Source organism: Neopelma chrysocephalum, unplaced genomic scaffold (assembly GCF_003984885.1).
Source record: "Neopelma chrysocephalum unplaced genomic scaffold, ASM398488v2 Primary Assembly neopelma1_72, whole genome shotgun sequence".
NCBI lineage: Eukaryota > Metazoa > Chordata > Aves > Passeriformes > Pipridae > Neopelma > Neopelma chrysocephalum.
Genome location: NW_020897732.1, coordinates 2,912,384 through 2,932,891, shown reverse-complemented (window position 1 = coordinate 2,932,891; position 20,508 = coordinate 2,912,384). Strand labels below are relative to the sequence as shown.

At 43.2% G+C, this 20,508-nt stretch overlaps 1 protein-coding gene across 14 annotated transcripts in view; it reads left to right on the top strand.

Annotated features, from left to right (window-relative positions):
• Positions 1–19,796: 19,796 nt before the first annotated feature.
• The window catches only part of PARD3 (par-3 family cell polarity regulator), a 459,681-nt gene continuing 458,969 nt past the window's right edge, over positions 19,797–20,508 (top strand). For 6 of the 14 annotated variants that reach the window (XM_027686797.1, XM_027686807.1, XM_027686795.1 and 3 more), the window contains exon 1: positions 19,800–20,017. In XM_027686797.1, the coding sequence (XP_027542598.1) occupies positions 19,898–20,017 (120 nt within the window). In that variant the 5' untranslated portion in view covers positions 19,800–19,897. Of the gene's footprint in view, positions 20,018–20,508 lie in introns of all 14 variants that reach the window. The other 8 variants (XM_027686808.1, XM_027686802.1, XM_027686800.1 and 5 more) reach the window with 5 other exon arrangements.

Here is a 20,508-nt window from a genome sequence, read left to right as displayed (position 1 = left end):
CAGGGTAGGCAGTGGCAGCAAGGGAGAGCCAGAGAGGCTCGGGCTCCATCAGGAGCTTGCGCCTGAGTGGAGTAAGAGGAGTTGAGCTGGGAGTCAGCTGGAGCCGCGGGGGTGGTGGTGGGGGCATGGGGTGTCCCCCTCACCCTGGGAGCTGAGCCGTTCTGGCAACACCAAGCTCTTGTCCCAGCATCTGGTGGCAGCAAGGTCGTCACAGCCTCACATGCTTGTACTCTGCTGCTGGGTGGAGCTGGCAGCGTGGCTCCCACAAAGAAAACCAGGGGGCTTGGAAAATGCGGTTTGCAATCCCACTTCACTGTGGCTCTTTTATACTGTGATCTGCAGTAAGCCAGCACATTCCTAGAAATGTGCCATCGCAAACAAATACATGGTTATACACTGGCCCAATTCCTTTGTTTTCCTCCATGAGATTGACAGTGTTGTCTTGAATGCAAGAGAGCCTTATGTCCACAGGCAAAACTTCAGTGCTCTGAGACGTAAACACAAACTTTGTCAAAGGGCTGAATAAAAACCTTGCCAAGAATTTCACCTCCCGGGCCCTGGAGCAGAAGGACATTGGGCTGATACTTGGTAAGAGATGTCTATGTGCTGTGAGGTTTGCATGTATAAATAATACAGTGACTGTGATGATGCCCTAAGGATCTCTTTTCTATGTTTTTCCTAGTGTTTTATGAACATAAATCCAGACTCTTAATCGAACTGCTTTAATGGACTAAAGAAAATGAGTATAACAATGCAGAGTTTTGTGGTGACAGTGACAGTAGATGGGCTAATTCTGAACTGCCTGAAGGTTTTGGTTTGCACTAGAAGGTTCTTTTTATCCTCTAGCACTGGGAGATCTTGAAACATGGAAATATGTAATATAACATCAGTCAGATAAATAATTAATGTGGTGCTGGAAGCTGGGAAGAAATGCCATGTGGAGATTCACACTAAAAATACTCTTTTCTGTAGTCTTCCCCAAAACATCTGCTACTAGTTCTAGAGCTACGATTGTGAGCTAGATGGATGTTGGTTCTTGACAGAGTATGGCTCGTTTTATGTTCTTATACATATGTATTGGCTTAGTCTGGCTTATTGCAGCAGTATATTTCCAAGTGCTTATGAGTTTAAAAAAAAAGAGGAATGAACAAAATATGTGGATTGGAGGATGAGAATCCAGCATAAAATTGCTATTTAGATGTTAACAGAAAGAATGTATGCAACATAATAATGAATAAAACTGGGTACTCAAAGGTGCATTTTGATGAAATATTATTGTTTATGGCACTTGAATCTAGTTGGTATTCATGGAATCATAGAATGGTTTGTATTATGTGTTCTTGTAGCCTGGGCCACGTTCTGCTTGCAGGTTCCTGGTATTAACCTGATAAACAAGTATTCTGATTGCAATACAGATTTTGAGATGGTGCTGCTGGGAACAGAATTGCACCCAGAGTTACTTTTGAATTGGCCAGCTAAGAACTAATAACATTTGTAGGTTTTTGCTGAATAAAACATATCAGATCACAGCCATGAATAAAATTCTGCTGATAAGAAAGATACTCAGTTTAGATATGTGTTCTAAATATGGAAACATGAGTAGTCATGTCAGTGTGTGCATTTATCTATAATATTTAGTAGTTCCATAAGTTTATATTTCCTTATTAAACTAAAAATGTGAACTTACGTTATGGCTTGCTGGTAAGTGTGCTGACCATTTTTTCAGAATGTCCTCTATACTCTTTATTTCCCTGGGAAAAAAAGTTAAGGAGGGCAGAATTTATCTGTAGCTATATCACTCAACCTATATTAAACATCTCATCTAACATAACATAGCTGTTTTATTTCTCCACAAAGTTGATTTATTTGCTCTTGTAAAGGCTCTTCCCTGGGAAGGAAGTCCTGTAGGAGTTTGGGTCTTGGGTACTGTTGATCCATTGTTACCTGCTGCTCCTGACCTAGTGGGGGAGATGGAGCAGAGATTTTCGGAACTGCTCAGGGAGGTGCCCTCCCAGGATGGTGCTCCTGAGCACCTTTTGGGTTTATAGCACTGTGAGATGTTTCCAGAGCCAAAGGAAAAAGGAGAATCAGAAAATAACCTCAAGATCAGAGTGATAGAAAAGTGATCCTCATGTCACTTTTCCAATCCCTGACTTGCACTCTCCAGTTGTGCTACACCCAGCAAACTGGCCCGCTGTTCTGCTTTGGAAAAAGCGTTATTACAAGTCCAGGCAGGTTAGTTTAGGCAACACTCGCTTTAAGAAGTCATTGCCTTCAGACGCCCATGCACACACCTACTTCTTTGTCCGTGGATAATTATATGTACATTAGATTATTCTGAATCCTAATTATGACATAAATTTAGTAAATTTGAATGAAATTTTGTGTCTGTATTGTGTTTGGATATGGGTTTGGTTTTTTTAAAGTTTAAAAACAGGCCTGAGAGAGGGCTGATTTCACTGATAATTTACTTCTAGGGTTCTCTCTTTCATCCACCTGTTGTGTCTTCTTGTAACACTTATGGGCTGTTTCTATAGACTTTGAAAGGCACCCAATGCAGGTGCTCATCTTGAGTCCTAGGCACTAATGTCTGCAGGGCAGAAGGCAGCCAAGGTAAGGGCTGGGAGAAGAGCAGGGCACATTAAGAACCTTATTCATTTTGTATGCCAGCCATGCCTAGGAGACCCAGGGCCTTCCTATCACCTCTTCTCATTTTTCCCCACCTATATAGTCTGTTCAAATGAGAAATATTGTGTGTACTAAAAATTAATCACAATACTTTGGTGGTTGGTGATGCATTGAGGAAGAGGTCGTCCCGTTCTTATTGATAATGGAAGAGTATTCTCTATCTTCCCTTTAATTCGCATGGAGAAGGAGGCATTTTCCAATATATTAACTTAAATGAAAAGGCAGTGGTCTTGGAGCTTAGAGCTCTTAAAATATATCTCTGGCTCTGCCAGTGACTCACTTTGTGGCCCTAAATACCCCACAGACTTCAGCTTCCTCCTCTGTCAAAAGGGGAGATGAATACTCACTTGTGTTTAACTGCAGAGATGATGCAAGACTTAATTAGCTATGTTTGTTGAGAGTCTGAAAATGTGGAAATGTCACTGCTCTTGATCATCTTGAATAGCTGATGGCTTGGTTTGTCAATGCATTACTGCTGGGGCCCCTCTTACGAAGTGAATGGGACACACGAAAACTCTTGGGTTTGTTTGCCTGCCTTGGCTGGCCTCAGTGCACAGCTGAAGCTTGATTGAGCCTTTATATGTCTAAGTAGGTGGACAGAAACTTGGTGGTTTTAGAAGGGAGGGTCACATCCCACCTGCTCCTGGTACACTGGTTCCAGGTTTCCTCTGGGGCCGCGTTAGAGAAGTTGCTACGAGCGGCTGCCTCCTTAGCCTGGGGTTACATCTGCCTGCTCTACAACTACATTTTCTCATCTTCTGTTTTGTTAACACGACAGCTCACTGGTAGAGGCTATTAAGAAATTATGGCTCCTCTGGCAGGACTCCGGCAGCAGCTGTACCAGCAGAGCTGCCTAAACTTATGAAAACAAATCAGGGAGGAACAGCACCAGAGGAGAAAAACCTTCATGCCAGTGATCAGGACCTTTCAAAGCATGAGTTTTTCAAAGCTTTTTTTTTTTAATGAGGCTGCTCACTCAGTTTTCCTTGGGTTCAGCTCATTCTGATCCATGAGCTTGTCCTACCACGCTGCAGTGAAGTTTCATACACCCAGGCTGTAAAATAGTTCTCAATGAACTCTCAGGCCCAAATATGGGCAGGTGTTCCTATAGATGTACAGGAAGGAAGGAACTAGAAATATGAGTTTTGGATACAGCACAGACCTTGGCATTTCTTCTCACCTCTGTTGTACCAGAGCCTATATACCATTTTTAAGCTCATATTTCACACAGATGATACATTTCACATGTCCCGTTCAGTGTGTACCTGCAGTTCATACATTGCCCACAACTTTGGTGTTGTTCATTAATAATGAGGTTAAAGTCAGGCTCCTTTGCAGAACAGGTGGAGTAAGTCTGTGCAAGTTAGAGAGGCTTTCAGCAGCTTTAGGTTTGTGGTCTGTGGACCTCTGAGGTGCTACCACTAAGAAGTAGCAGGTAAAAAAAACCCCGCTGACTGTCAATAGGCTTCAAATTTTTATGGAAGCATGAGAAGACCCATTGATAGTTGTTTAGGGTCTACTCACTGAAAAGGATTGAAACCACTAAATGTAAGTTACCCTTAAGAAAGGTAAATGAACTGTGGGTATCAGGCTATCAAGTGCAGATGGTCCACAAAGAGAAACGCCCCAGCAAGATGAAACTGTTACAACATAAAAGTAATCTTTCTGTAGTTAAGCTCGTGTAATTTTGTGGTCATTGAATTACAGAATAGAAAGAAATGAGGAAAATGCCTGGGGACAAAGTACAATTTTGGTGACAAGTGATTTGGAAGGAATAATAAAAAAAAAAAGTTTAGCATGCCCACCTAAGTATAGATTGAGAAAATAAAATTTATTGTCTATTGCATACATTTTGATAAAGTTAAAAGTAAAAACACATAATTAATTGTCTTGGAGGTTTTATTTAAGTGACAATAATGAGACCTGCAATTCTGTAGCTTTCTTTTAAGTTGTGTCAGCATGTCTGTACTTGAAAAATGTTAACAGGTTTGTTGGAAAATGTTGCTATAATTGACCAACTTTTTATAAGCTGCAGTCTGATATCAGTTTGAACATCTAGATAAATATTAACCGCTTTCAGTCCAAAAATCAATATTGGTTTTGTTTTGGTTTCTTTTTCACTCTCTGACTAGCCTGCCACAGGTAGGTCACTTCACCCTTCTTAGCCACCTCTAAAATATACCTTCTCTCAACAGTTGACAAAATGAAGACTTTATACCATGTCCAGGCAGTTCTCCCAAGGAGCAGTGCTACGTGGCACACACGAACATCTGTCTCCCAACCTCTGTGAAAGAGCAGGACAGCTTTTCTTTCACAGAACAAACCATCGTTACTCAATTTTATTTTTATGAGAGTGCAATGCTATTGCTACTGCCTCTCCGCTTTCCTCCCCAGTAGGCCAACATTTATCTCTACTTTGCTGAAAATGAACTTTCCATTTCCACCTTTCCCGTATCTCCCCGGTACTCTGAGGCTGCTCCTGCCCCCCCTCCCTGAGCTCTCTCGCAAGCAGCAGTTGTGGTGGGCGGTCGTATTATTTCAAGCTCCTCAAGCTGGAAAACTTTGCCAGAGTGAATCACTTTGCTTTCTTATTACTGCAGTTAGAAGCAAGCCGAAACTTGCCATTTGCGAGGTAACTTTCATTTTGTTCCCCACATTGTTTCTTTGCCCCTGGCTTCCAGAGCTGAGGTTTTTTCTCTTTTGCCAGCTCTGCTTGGATCCAAAACCAGGCTGAGTGAAGTAGTTACTAAAACTGCCTGAATTCAGGTAACTGCTATGGATCTTTACTATTTGCACAGTTCTCTATCTTTTAAACATGCTGGACTCTTCTGGTTGACATGAACAGTCAAGTTCAGTGCTGTGGGTTATTTTACAGTCTGATGAGAAACTGGTGATGAAATCAGGTGTGTCTGTGGCACAGTCCTGTTTATTTATAATCAAAGCCTTGTTTTCCACTAGTATAATGTAGATCTTAAGTAACAGCAGTTTTTCAGACCTAAATCCTATTTCAGGCTCACTCAAGTCTATTTGTGAGGTTTTTTCTTGGGGCCATACATTTTTATATTCTTCTATTGCTTGCCCTCTCAGTTTCATGGACTTCCCATCCCTCTGCTAGACACATCCAACATTGCAAAATAGTACTAAAGAAACTAATTCTTCTACACAGGTCCCTCTTTCGGGTAGTGATCTATGGAATTGAAGCTGTGGGTCACAAAGTGGAGTTGCAGCTCCCCTTCCTATTCAGCCCACTTGATTACAGATGTTGTCGTGGTCAGATGGGAAATCATTGCACTGCTAAGGAGTGGCGAGAGCAGGCAGGTAGGGGAGACAGTCCAAAATCTGTGTCCATGTTGCTTTTGGCAGAAGACTTTGGCCAGAGAGACAGATGTCAAGAGGAAGAAGAAAGCTGATCCTATCAGCCTCAGGGATCACTGTTGTTCTCTGGATTGTAGGAGAAAAAGGAGATACTTGAGATAATAAATTGGAGTTTGGGGCAGGGAGTGATTTTGCTACATTGTCTCAAGAACAGCTGTGTCTTACCAGGTCTCTTTCATCAACAGGTGAAATGCTTCTTTAAAATGACAGCTGAGAATGTCTGCAGTGGTGAAGTTGGAAGCATAGATGGGATTAGACAGCTCCTAGAACAAAGCTCTGGAGTCCAGAGGAACATCTGTCCCCAGGCAGGGCAGGACTGCCTGGATGTGTTAATTACTCCTTGGTAGGCAGTGTAATCCTCAGAGCAGATATTCAGATATGAACATGAGCCTGAGCCTCATGATGTGACAGTGAGCCAAATTCTCCTGCAGTGTGAAGGCAATCACGCTCATGATGGATCCATTTTGCTCCACTGTAGATGCTAAAGCTCAGCTGGAAATGTTGTATTACTGTCAAGCTCTCTTAAAAGTCGAGGGTGTTGGACTGAAGGCTTTTTCTTGGACAGACCTTTACTGAAAATGACCACCAACACTGTCTGCTATAGCTGATGAGACTGGTAGCTCTGATATGTCTTATATTTCACATCAGAAAAGATTTGACTGACAGTTCCAAACAGAGCCAATGTCTGGATACTGTTGTTTGAACAGTGGAAGCTAGAGTGCAGGAACCAGTATATTCTTCTTCTGCCCTTCAATAAAGTCCACAGAGTTCAGTGATACAAAAATATGCTGCATTTCATATATTAGTTTTAGGATTTCACTGCAATTATAAAAACATGGTGGAGCAATCCAAGAAATAAATTGTCTCTGATTAGTAAGACAACACAATAAACACTTTTTTTCCCAAGCATTTCCAGAGTCCATAAATACTAAAAAATGTGTATTTGTGTCTGAGACAGTACAGTACAGGACTGTTCAGAGCTGAGTTTGTGCCCTCCAATAATTAATGGCTTCCTTGATTTGATGTATAAGAAAGCTTATTAATTTGCTTAGTTGCGGTACCAGAAATATATTGAATAATTTTGCATACATGGAAGTGCTGACTCCACAGCAGAATAGGCAGACACCAGCAAAATGATGCTGTTAATCCTTCTGCCTATACAGTTCCTGTTCTGTGAAAAGAAATTTTTACCTAGTCATTGGTGCTGCAAAACAAGTGTGCTAATAGCTATTAAATCAGAACTCCCCAGTCAAACCAGCAATGTTGTTTTACACCGAGTTAGAGTAGACATAAAGTGCTACAGAAGTGAAATCTGGAGCAACATCTTCCATGTCTGATAAGTCTGGCACTTTTCACCATCACTAAAATTACCTCCAGCCTCCCACGCACTAAGACAGGGCTTCACAATTAGTTCCACTAGTGCCAACGAGAAGAGTCTCCTGATGATGCCAACAACTGCAGCCGAGTTTATCCTTCAGTCTTTAGACAGAAAAGGGTTGGATCCCTCCTGCTTCCGCCTGTGCAGCCTCAGGGAAAGGCCTCACTCAGCCTGTGTGTTCGGATATTTGGGTTTGTGTCTCTTCTGTGGGCACCACGGTTAAAGGAGAGCTTTACCTTTTCTTTAGTAGCTGAAGAAATTTGAGACCACAGAGGACTGTGTCTTGCTGCAGGGATGGCTATTCCTCAGCACTGGTGGTTAGTTGCAAGAAATAGTTTGAGAGGAGAAAACTGCCAAAGGAGAAAAAGGCTGCATTAAAAAAGATGAACAGAAAGAGAGATCATGGTAGTGATGGGAAAACAGAGCTGCAATGTTAGCAAAAAGAAGCTCCTTCAAGAGCTTTATGTACACAGCTCTCACATCCCTCAGCTGGGCGTGTGTTTGTGTTTGCATTAGGGATGAAAAGATTTTTTTAGTAAGCAACTGTGAATCATTGAATATGTCATGGATCAGCATATGAAAATAGGAAATGCAAAAATAGAAAAAGGAATATCAATATTGCATAAGTAATGCCGAAAATCTGAAAAAAATTCAAAGGGAATAGGTGAAATTAAGATCTGATGAAACATAGAATCATGCAACTGGAGAAAGTTAGAAAAAGACAAGCTTGAGACATTAAAAGAGGCAAGAAAATATATTAATTGTATAATAATTAAAAATCCTTGAAGATGCTATGAATATAAAGCTGTCCTGTAAAGATGGGCAGAATATATAAAATGTTTTTATGATGAACAGCAGGAATCCAAATTTGCAGTCACTACAAGAGAAGCAAAGTTCAGGTAATTGCTATGTGCAAAATAGGATGCCTCGCAGTATGTAAGAAGGGAGGGATCTACACCTGGCAGATGCTTCTTGTCTGAAAAAAACCCCAATCTTGAACTAGGTGCATCAGTAGAATAATCTGACCAAAGGTGGAAAGGATGGGATCAACCTGAATATTCCTCTGAAAAAACCACTCCCTGCACACAACTTTCTGATGAGGCTGTTATTTACCAGCCTAAGCAGTGGGCCTTGTGGCAGACATGTAATTCTAAGCAAATATTAGGAGTTTAAGTACTGACCTAAATCACCTAGTGTAAGAGCAATTACATTGACTTACCTTTCCCATTTTGCCCATGCATGTATACAGGCATTCAAATCAACCATTTCACTGCAAATTTCAAAGCTTGTGCGACTGAGCCAAATATAGCCAGTCCTTTTTTGTTGTTGTTTAAAAAATATTGAATTACAAGGTAAGTTTGTATAATAAAGTTTTTTCAATTTTTTTTATATGTCCTAGGTGCTCCAAGCACAGGTAAAGATGTCAGTGTATGAAAATATGCAGAGACAATTAATTTCTGGAATGAGTGTACTGTAAAAAACATAAGACACTTACAGAACATTGCTAATAAAAACAAAAATAGATTGTCCACATACTTTGCTTTCAGTTATTCACTCAGCAAAAAAATAAAGCAAATCTCAGAATACAGGCAAAGGCACAAGTCAAGAGCACACAAAATGTGCTAAAAATTCTTACTAGATCTAAACCAGGTTGAGATCCACAGGTGGTAAGTGGTGAATATTAGGGTTTTTCAGAAAATTTGGATGGATAGAATTGGATAGATGACTCTCAAGGACTGCTAACACCTTCTGTTTTGCCCGGAGCACAGTTCAAAGCATGTGAAAAGGTCTGGCCAGAAAAGAGCACCCATCTCCCCACACTGCTGAAAGGAGCAGGGCTAAATATCAAAGCTGCTAATCTTGGAAGACAAAACCAGCCACCCTCACAGATAGGAGGGTGACTCACAAAACAGGCAGCCCAAAGCTGTAACTAGTGGCCACTGTCTATCCTGCCATGGACAAGCACAACTCAGCAGCACGGAAAGCAACTCTTGAGCTGCTACAGTTTGGAAAACAGTATTTTAATGTACACTGGCCATTTCAGGTTGCCTTCAGGCACCGTGACCCTCACTGCAGTGATTCAGAATGTGTCATCCGGCTGTTTGCAATGTGAGGTCAGCAACCTCCAGGAGTGAGGTGGAGAAACCCCCGGGCAGGGTAAACTGTTTTTCTCCAGCTTTAATGTACCGTTGTGTCCATCACAGCTGCACTTTGCAACAGTAAGAACTGGAAAACATGGGCTCCCTCCACATCCCTGCTTAGTAGCTTTAGACTTTAAAATGTGTTTCAACTGGAAAAGGTATAGAGAAAGCAGCATTCAGTGCACTCTCATTTCAAGCTGTGAGCTGGAGTAGGTGGTGGATTCTGGAAGAAAAAAGATCGGAAATCTTTAGCAGCATATTGATAAATCTTGGAAGGAAGATTGCAAAACCATATGTCAAACAAATTACCTACCATGTTACCAGCTTAACAGGTTAAGAAGAAATTGTTTTCCCTTACAGAAAATAGTTCTTTGACCATAGCAGATTTAAATTATTGAACTGTTGCAACAGCCTATATCTGTAATTAAACTCTTGGTTGGCTTCCCTGTGTGCTGGTCTTGGCTGGGATAGGATTAATTTTCTTCATAGTAGCTAGTATGGAGCTATGTTTTGGATATGTGCTGGAAACAGGTGAGGTTGTAGTTTCTGTGGTGTCAGAAAGACAGTTTTTCAGTCCTTGAGAGTGGTTATAGCTTCTTTGGGTATAATGCACTTACATACCAATATTCATGTTTTACTTCCAGTCGTTCTGTATGAAGCAATATCCTGTACTAGCGATTCACTGTACTTGAACTCATCAACTTGAAACATAATTTAAGTTCTTTATAACTTATTAGTAAGAAATTTTATTTTTTCTAAGAGAGAAAATAAACTTTACTGAGGCATATATAATGCACATTTACCTCCATATGAGGGAATAGACATTAAACCCAGAAAAAACTGAAATTCTTCAACAGATGACATGATGGATGTAGTTGCAGCATCAGCTGGATTAGTGTGGAGCCACAGTATGAACTTCTGGCAAATTAGAGGGCTCTTGGGTTGGTAATTCTGGCTGCAGGAAGATTGGTAGAGCTAATCTTGTCCATCTGATCTATCTGTTTGGGTTTGCATGTGTGAGTTAATCTGCTCTAAATTCTGCTCTCAAATGTAAACACACAGCCCCTGCTGACGGTAGCAGGACCTGTGCTCAGGTGTGGTCCTGGAGACCATTCTGTAATTATAATGTGTGAGAAATCTTGCTTTTTAAATATGCTGCTAAGTGTTTCCTTGAGCCCTGGAATGTCAGTTGCTGAAGGGCCTGTGCAGAGGATGTCTTTTTTGCCCAGTGAAACAAGATGAGACCTGAGAGAAGACTTTTTTTTGGCATTGAGCAGTGGCTCTCAAGCTGTTCAGCTGCTGCTCTCCACAGAGACACTCCTGCAGTGTGCTGTAGTCTATGCATTAGCATAGTCAACAACAGATGAAAAACCAAAAGGTGATCTTAACAAGTGATTTTGTTGTCACTGCTTTCTGGTCTTCTTGCCTATTGCACCTTGATGGACTTGATATCCTACCTGTGCCAGGGCTAGGTAATAGACTTTGTATTGGAGAAGACAGATTGGTTTTGATTACAGATTTTAAATCTTTGCAGATCATTTTAAGCTGTTTGGCTTCTTCTGTGAAGAATTAAAACGTCCTTATGCTGTATAACACTGTACTGAATTTTGGAAAACTTGCACATTTACTGTCATCATCTTTTCAGTCTTGAGTAAAATAGATTACTGCTGGTATGTCACAATCTGTCACGTGTTTCAGCTCATGGGGATTCTCCTATTTCAAGTGAGTCTTCCTTTTTACTGATTTCAGCAGCTGCAAATACTTTTAAGCAAGACAAGAAGAAGGGAAGGCGATAAATGGATTTGAGATGAAAGGATAAGTGGAATTGGTTATGGAAAAGAGAATGAAATAGAGAAAGAGGAGGGGAAGAAAGGAGATTCTGAGCTTTGTGAAAGCCAAATAAGAGAAAACATAGATTGAAACAGTTCATGTGTCACCTCTTTCTGATTATTTTTTTCTTATTTCATCTTCTGTAAGCAGAGAACTATTTTAAAATCAATGTCCAAATTTCAGCTGTCTGCTTTTGCCCCATCCCTCTTTAAAGTGAGCTACAGTTGCTCAGAAGTACTCAGCTCCGGTCTTGGCTTGTATTTGGAAGTCTTTGGAAGTTGTCAGCCAGTAGTTTTGCAGCAGTAGTGAAAGTGACCACGTGTATCCTGGTCCCACTCCTTCCAAGGAAACATGTAACTCATTCCCTGCTGGTCCTTCATGCTTTGACACTTATCTTATGGCCTGTGCCCTAGAAAAGGGTTTCTGCAGGTGCTGCGGGACTTTGCTCGGGAGCAAATATTTATGCAGGGGCAATAGATAGCATGTGTTTTCAGCATGAGTAGCAGCAGGAGTGCATTTAACTCCATGTGTAACAGATATGAACATGTTCCAAGTGCATGTCTGTATTTATATCCCTCTAAATTCCTGTGCAAATTGGAAAGTCTCTGCTGTAATATCCTTACCCCATGCAGTCCTCCCTGTTACCATCAACACAGAGAGAAGCTGAGCAAAGGATATATTTCCCTTCAAGCTTTATCAATGTTTTCCTGCAAACATCAAGATAACGTGATACAGAAAGCCATGACACTATCCCATTTACTTTCAGTCCAACAAGGATGAGAACAGGGTGTGAAATTAAACAGGGATCCCTAAAGAGGAACACCAGCTGAGAAATATATTCTTAATATATTTTATAAACCACATGAATAACTTGTGTGGTGGAATATCTGTATTACCATGTTTTGATAGGCCTTTTGACTAACATACCCCGTGGGTGTTTCTCTTCATGTCACAGGAAGGTATTTTTTCAGGAATGTTCATCAATAGATAAAACCTGATTGTGGCAAATAATTTGGCACAGCTTCTCTGCAGCGAATGGTTCCTCTGACAGTATCTGAATTAGTTCCAGCTCTGGCAAGTACTTGACAAACGAGCCCAATACTGTAGCTCTGTGTTGATGTTGTTTACGTGTTATTTGGGTAGGGTAGATAAGGCCCTAGGGCCTGATCCAAAGCCCACAGAAGTCAGTGAAAAGACTCCACAAGCCTTTTTTAGTCACTGGAATTCTGTGTTTCAGAGTTTGGAAATCTCTGCCAGGAACTTCATCAATAACTGAAAGGCTGGAAGAAAAGCAAAGAGCAAACTTCTGGACAGGCAGAAAGAAGGAAAGGAGAAAGTAAACATCCAGTAAATTCTCAACTGAGACAAAATGTCTCCAAGTAGTTTTTGTAGATGAAGCTTAAAAGATAAGTAACCTCTGACATTTATGGGAAAGTACCAGGTTTCTAAAAGCCTTAAGATAAAACTAAAATGAACATCCTAGGGTCTTAAAATCATTTATTCTACAAGTACCCTTTAGTCCAGTCTTCTGTATATTAAACACGCTCACCTAGATTTGTGGTGGTGCTTTTAAATCTCTCAAGTTTCACTATTTTTAACATCTTTATTTTTACATTTTTTACTGATAATTGCTGGTAACTGAAAAGTTGCTACAAATTTAAATTTACTGATGACATACTTACATGTTTGTGTTAAATGCTATAGGGATAGGCAGCAATGACCCCTCTACTTAGATTATCTAGTCTTTTCCATGGAGGAAAAAATTGCATTTGTTTTTTCATTTTCTAGGTATTGGGAAGCTCTGATGACTGAATGTCAGGGGCTGCCTTTTGAAATTGGTCAGGAGTAAAATTCCAAATCTGTATAAGTGTTTTTTCTTTGTTCTGTGAAATTATGTAGAGATTTTCTGGTCTCAGCTGCTGACATTCACTATTCCCTTTCTCCCTTTTCCTTTCCTCTGGAAAACTTGCTGAAACTATAACTGATGGTTAACTGTCTTAGATATGTGTTTTGCAGTACAGGGACATTCAGAACTTCACCTGTATCATTATGTGAATATAATTCTATCAGCCCATAGCATAAATACAGTGTGTAGTACTGTGGGTCTGGGGCTGGGTAAAGCCAGTTGTGTGAATGTTTTACTTATGACAATCCATGGCTTTAGCACACACAAAGACTTCGGATATCTCCTGGCAATGCACTCTGCTGTGCTCTGGACATCCCCACTATTTTCACTTTTTTCATATAGGTCAGGGTTTTCACTTTTCAGACCTGTAACGATTCTGTTTCCTTACCTGTGACCGTGAAATAATAGTTTTCAATACTCAGGGTTGCAAAGAGGATCATCAATAAAATTTCTAGCTGGGACTTCCAGAGGGCAGATTTTGGCCTACTCAAAAGACTGGTTCAGAGGGTACCTTGGGAAACGGCCCTTGAAAACAAAGGGGTCCAGGAGGGATGCACATGCTTCAAGAAGGAAGTCTTGAACGCACAGGAGCAGGCTGCCCCAGTGTGTCGAAAGGCAAGCCGGCGGGGAAGACAGCCAGCCTGGCTGAACAGGGAGACTTTGAAGGAAATTAGGGGGAAAAAGAGAGCTTACTGACTATGAAAAAAAAGGGCTGGCTAATCATGACAAGTTTAGGAATATAGTTAGGTGACGTAGAAAGAAAATTAGAGAGAAAAAGGCACAATTTGAACTCAATCTAGCCACCTCTGTTAGGGATAACAAGAAGTGCTTCTACAAACACATCAATAGCAAAAGGAGGGGTGAGGAAAACCTCCATTCTTTGTTGGACATGGGGGGGAACATAGTCACCAAACATGAGGAAAAGGCTGAGATACTTAACACCTTCTTTGCCTCAGTTTTCAACAGTAAGACAGGTTGTCCTGAGGACAGCTGAATAGCCCCCCTGTAATCTAGGAGGAAACAGTGACCTGCTGAGCCACTTGGATCCTCACAAGTCTATGGGACCAGATGGGATCCACCCAAGGGTGATGAGGGAGCTGGCGGAAGAGCTTGCCAAGCCGCTTTCCATCATTTGCCAACAGTCCTGGCTCACTGGAGAGGTCCCAGATGATTGGGAGTTGGCAAATGTCACACTGATCCACAAAAAGGGCTGGAAGGAGGACCCAGGAAACTCCAGGGCTGTCAGCCTGACCTCAGTGCCTGGCAAGGTGATGGAATAGATCATCCTCAGGTGATCACACAACCACACAGCACCTACAGGATGGACAAAGGATCAGATCCAGCCAGCACGGGTTTAGGAAGGGCAGGTCCTGCCTGACCAACGTGATCTCCTTTTATGATCAGGTGACCTGCCAGGTGGATGAGGGGAAGGCTGGATTGACAGGAAGCTGAACATGAGCCAGCAGTGTGCCCAGGTGGCCAAGAAGGCCAATGGCATCCTGGCCTGGGTCAGGAACACTGTGGCCAGCAGGAGCAGGGAAGTGATTCTTCCTGTGTACTCAGCACTGGTGAGGCCACACCTGGAGTGCTGTATCCAGTTCTGGGCCCCTCAGTTCAGGAAGGACATTGAGGTGCTGGAGCAGGTCCAGAGAAGAGCAATGAGGCTGGTGAAGGGACTGGAGCACAAGTCCTATGAGGAGAGGCTGAGGGAGCTGGGGCTGTTTAGCCTGGAGAAGAGGAGGCTCAGGAGAGACCTCATCACTCTCTACAACTCCCTGAAAGGAGGTTGTAGCCAGATGGGTGTCCATCTCTTCTCCCAGGCAACCAGCAGCAGGACAAGAGGGCACGGTCTTAAGCTGTGCCAGGGGAGGTTTAGGTTGGATATTAGGAAGAAATTTTTTACAGAGAGGGTAATCAGGCGTTGAAATGGGCTGCCCAGAGAAGTGGTGGATTCTCCATCCCTGGAGGTTTTTAAGATGAGACTGGATGTGGCACTTAGTGCCTTGGTCTAGTAACCACAGCAGTGTTGGATCAAGGGCTGGACTTGATTATCTTGGAGGTCTTTTGCAACCTGGTTGATTCTATGATTCTATGATTCTATTATATCCAAAGTTTCACACCAAAAAGTGACTCAGTATTGTAGCTCAGGCCTTCCCAATTCTCAACACAATGAAGCCATTAAGCACACCCATTTAAACAGGTTTATGGTGGCTTAAACCTACCAGAGCATTATTAAGAAAACTATTAAAAATCCTTAAACATAATTCTTTTAAGAAGTAACCTAAGACCAGTTTAGATACAGAAAAAAAGTAGTAAATTCATCTATACTTATTCTTTAACCCCAACCACCTTCTCACTATCTGAAGTTGCTTGAGGCACAGGTTGGATGCCCTGGAAAGGTTAACAGTCTTGTGGTTATCCCTTAAAATGATGCATTCTTCTTTACTACAATTTCTTTCTTCTATTATACTTGTCTTTCCAAACTTTGTGCATCTGCATCTCCTAAGTCTGTATGTGTAATTCTGTGATTCTGTAATTCTGAAGGCTTTTCAATCCCCAAATCCCAGCCTCTCTTGAGAAGTTGTAGAAAATAAGGTTGGTTTTTTACTTTTTTCTTTTTTTTTTTTTTTTTGGTTGTTGTTTTAGTTTTTTTTTCAGACCAGAACTAACCACAATTACTTAATAAGCTTTAATGATTTTCTCATTAATAAAAGAAAACGATGTGAAACATGGCCTTATTCCTTTGTGGAAGAACTGTCAGTATGCAGGAAAAAATGTCACAAAATATAACAGCAGAAAAGTCAACCCACTCTTATAGCTAAAAGGTTATCCACTGAAAGATCTAAGTCACAGGCATGTTTACTTTGGTAAGATTAACAACTCAAAGTAAAATGTAAATGATTCAGAACTTTAAAGGTCGGATTTTTGAAAAAGAAGTTAAGATTTTACCTAATAACTGTGCAGGAGAAGAGTTACAGCAGGTAGGTACCTTAAATCATTAAAACCTGTTAGTGTTTGGTATATTCCCCACGTAATTTTCCCAAATGGCACTTAGAACTCACACCAGGTGCCAGAGTTTAGCCTTTTTGTCTGCTTCGTATAACTTAGCCACCCCATTTTTCTTTTGTGACTTTGATATCTATATGATTTTGATTTTGATTATTTTTTTTTTAAACTGTGGTTCTCCAGTTTGACACTGGTCTTTCTACAGTACTGAATTAACCTTACTTGGCTTAAGGAAACATCTATGTTTAAAACTGTATGAACTTCAAATACACTGTACACTAAATCAGTGTTTTCTTGTCAAACCAGGGAATATCTGTATGCCATGAACAGACAATTAAACCTGAACACATACAGAATTAGTTCATAAAAATTCTTTGATGTAGAGTATAAAGGCAGGATAACCTGTGAAATAGCTCTAGAAATCAGCAACATTCCACTGCCTGAATATTTTAACATCATATAAAAATGGCCTTTGATAATCTGCATTTAGTTGCAAGATTCTCACTCCTTGCATGTTTGCAGTGTCTATGCAGGGGATTTCAACCTGGTGGCCATTTTGAACAGAACTTGAATACTAATCATTAGTAGTTGCAAGCTCTTATTCCCTCCATTCTATGCTCTGTCTTCTACTTTTTCATTCCAGACAAATAATCACCCTTCGTGGAAATCTTCCAACAGTATAACCTTTTAATAAATGAATTGTCAGGTTCTACGGTATGTTAACCCAGAAAAGCTCAACATCCAGAACTACGTAAATGCCACCCATACTGCAAAATGGTGTCCTCTCAATAGGTACATGGAAAGTAGTTGTAATTTTTGTAAACTAGCAACTCTTGCCAATTTTTCTCCTGATTAGTATAATCCTTTTCTCATAATCTCCTATAATAATGTTTTATACTTCATTTATCTTACATAATTAGACCTGGTACAATCTCACAGCCTTGTTACTCTTGTTTCTTAAAGTTCATTCTTCCTTCTAAGGAAGAACACAACAAACACTATACATGGTAAATTGTATTCAAAATGTTTTCAGAATGATGTACATATAACTTGTGTGTGTATCTAATGGGAAAGAAGCTCAGATCTTGGAGGTTCTCATTCCTGTTAGTACTATCACTATTCATGTGCAAGTCTTTAAGCTTTGGCCTTAAATGAGATCCCAGGATAGACTTGTTTTCTTGTACTTCATTACTGAAGTTTCCCATTTCACACATTTAATGGAAAAACTATCAATATTTCTTTCTAAACTATTTTTTTTTTCCAGGAGAGTGTTAGAACAGCTGGGAAAACTGCCAAGAAACTTGCTAAAGACAGCAAGAGCAGGAATTAAATCACAGAAAAACATGAAAAACCTGTAGCTGTGTCTGAACAGTGAAATAGTTACTGTCGAACAGCAATGGTATTAAGTTTTATAAATAAAAGTGAGATATAGTTCCAGATATGCAACATTATGTTTCAGCAGATAAATACCAATGAAACTGAAGTATAATGTGGAATATTACATAGTCTGTGACACTGTAAAATTCTTGTTAAAAACAGCCTGGGAAGAGCCTCTATTGACTTCACATTTTCACAGTCCTTTCTGTAAGTTTCTCAGGTGATGTGTATTAAACAAAGGATTTATACCTCTTTTATCCTCTCAGTACGTTCCCAGCAGCTCTTCTGATCACCTAGAAAGTGCAAAAGCAGCAGGTTAATGGAAATTTTCATCATTCTCCAATAATAAATTTGATGAGCTACGACCATAAAACTGCAGAGCATACTCAGTTGTCTCAGTTATTAGCTGTAAACTGTTTACTCCAGCTTTATTTCATTTTTGCCTTTCTGGACTCCTGCATGCTGCCTTTATTCCACACAAGTGAATACTGGGGATATGATAAAATATAACATGACAGGTGAGCTTGTTTCCTGCTTTACAGGCAGATGTACTGTTTCTCATATAGAATTCAGATATATTAGTTCAGATAACTCAGGCTCCTGATGGTAATAAAATTGGCATCTAAGCTAACAATTATCTGTAGGTCAGCAGATGGATTGTTTGATCTTGTGAGTGTCCCAAAGCTTTCCAAAACTGCAATTAGTAGAAAAAGTTTTATGGATTTCAATTAAATTGGACAATACACGTGGGACCAAATTAATATAAACTGACTCCTCCATTTTCTACACTGGAAACTGCTAACTAGAATGCAAAGGGTTAGGGATGCCATTCTCATCCTTGACTTAACTGGGCAATAATTTCACCTTTGATGTTTTAAAAACATAATTAATTTTGCTCCTTAGCTGTGTACCTACTAAACCGCAGACAGCTTTGCCATTTGTACCAGGTTTGAAGTTCTTAAAGTTACCAATACTATTGCTGAGGGAACAAGAGCAGACTGCCAGCTGGGACAGCTGCCGGGCAGGGAGCACCAGAGGACACGTGCTAAGTTGCCCGGTGTTGTAGAAGGATGTTGACATTATGTGCTACAAAGCTTACTTGAATTTCACATTTCTAGTGCCGTGTTTATTTTCAGGGGAAAAAAAAAAGGCAGCAACTTTTTCCCCCCTGCCTTCCTGTCCACCAAACTCTGCCTTCATTCTCGTTAGTTTGAATTGTTTCACCAAAAGTTACATGTTGTCAAGCCACAGTCCGGTGAACTGTGCAATTCTATTGTCCTCAGTGAAATCCATGAAATAAAGTGAGCGATATTTATAAACCCCTCTGACTTCTGACGGCTTTGAGGAGGAGATGGCTCAGCGGTTCCATTGGTGCTGATGTTACTGATGATGCACCAGTTTTCGCTCTGTGTGGGTCCTGTTGCGTTAATAGATGCCCGAAAGACCATGAAGACCATCTGATTTCGGCTGGGCGCGGCGGCACACCCGGAGGGACAGCAAAGCTCCGCGGTGCCCCGCAGCGCACCTTCTCCCCGGTGCCATGCCGTGTTTTCCCTTGACCCGCGTACCGGGAGCAGGGCGGCAGCAGGCTGCCTTCCGAGGGGGCGCAGCAGCAGCGCCCGTCCCCCCCAGCGCACCAACTGAAGGACCAGGATTTTGGGGGGCTCCTTGTGCCGGTGCATCCCCGGGACCCGGCGGGGCACCCCCTCCACCTCCGGGGTCGGAGCACCGACGGGGCACCGGACAGGTCACGCTGCTACCCGGAGCCGAGCCCCATCCCGCTCCCCCCACTCCGTCCGCGCTGCCCGGCGCCCCGCGGAGCCGGGCGCTGCCCCCGCCCCGCCGCACCGCCCCACGCCTCCGGAGCGGGAGGGAGCCCCGCTGCCCCGCCCGCCGCCGCTGCGCGCCGGGGCAGGCGCCGAGCAGGTGGCCGCGGGCAGAGCCGCGGCATGTGAGCGGCCCCCGGCCCGCGGGAAGGCAGCACCGGCCCCCCGTCCTGCGCTGCCCTCCCTTCCCCTCCCCTGTCCTCGCCGGGGCGGAGGGAAGCAGCGCGCCCGCAGCGGCAGCCCGGCGGCGGCCGGGGGCTGAGCGCCGCGCCCCGCCGGGGGGCGGCCGTGGCGGAGGGCGGAGAGGAGGAGGAGGAGGAAGAAGGCTGCGCGGGGCCGGAGGGACGCGGGAGCCCCCCGGCCGCGCAGGATGAAAGTCACGGTGTGCTTCGGGAGGACGCGGGTGGTCGTGCCCTGCGGGGACGGGAACATGAAAGTTTTCAGCCTGATCCAGCAAGCGGTGACCCGGTACAAGAAGGCGATCGCCAAGGTGAGGGGCGCGGGGAGCGGCGCCCGCGATCAATATGGCGCTTCCCGGAGTGGGGAGGGAAGCGAGGGGGAAAGTCCGGGCTGCCCCGCCGGGGGGGCGGCGGGAGCAGGGCCGGGGCCGGGCGGCGACGGAGCCCGCGGGGAGCCCGTGTGTGCCCGGAGCCGCCGCGGGGAGGGGGGCGCGGGGGGTTCGGCACCTCCGCGGCCCCTCCGCGGCTCCCCGCGGGCGCCGGGCGGGCCTCGGCCCTTTGTTCGCCGGTGCCGGGCGGCCCCCGGGGGTGTCGGTGCGGGACCCGCCCGAACTCGGCCGGGAGCGCGGCGCGGGGGCCGGTGGTGCCGGGTCTGCCCCGGGGCGGGCGGTGGGGCCGAGGCGCCGCGGGCCGGGCGGGAGTGGCCGCGGAGGGCTGGAAATCCAGCCCCAGGCTTCCCGGCCCTCCAGGCCCGGCGGGGAGGGCGGTGCGAGGAGACCCCCGCGGGCCGCCCCCCGCGCTG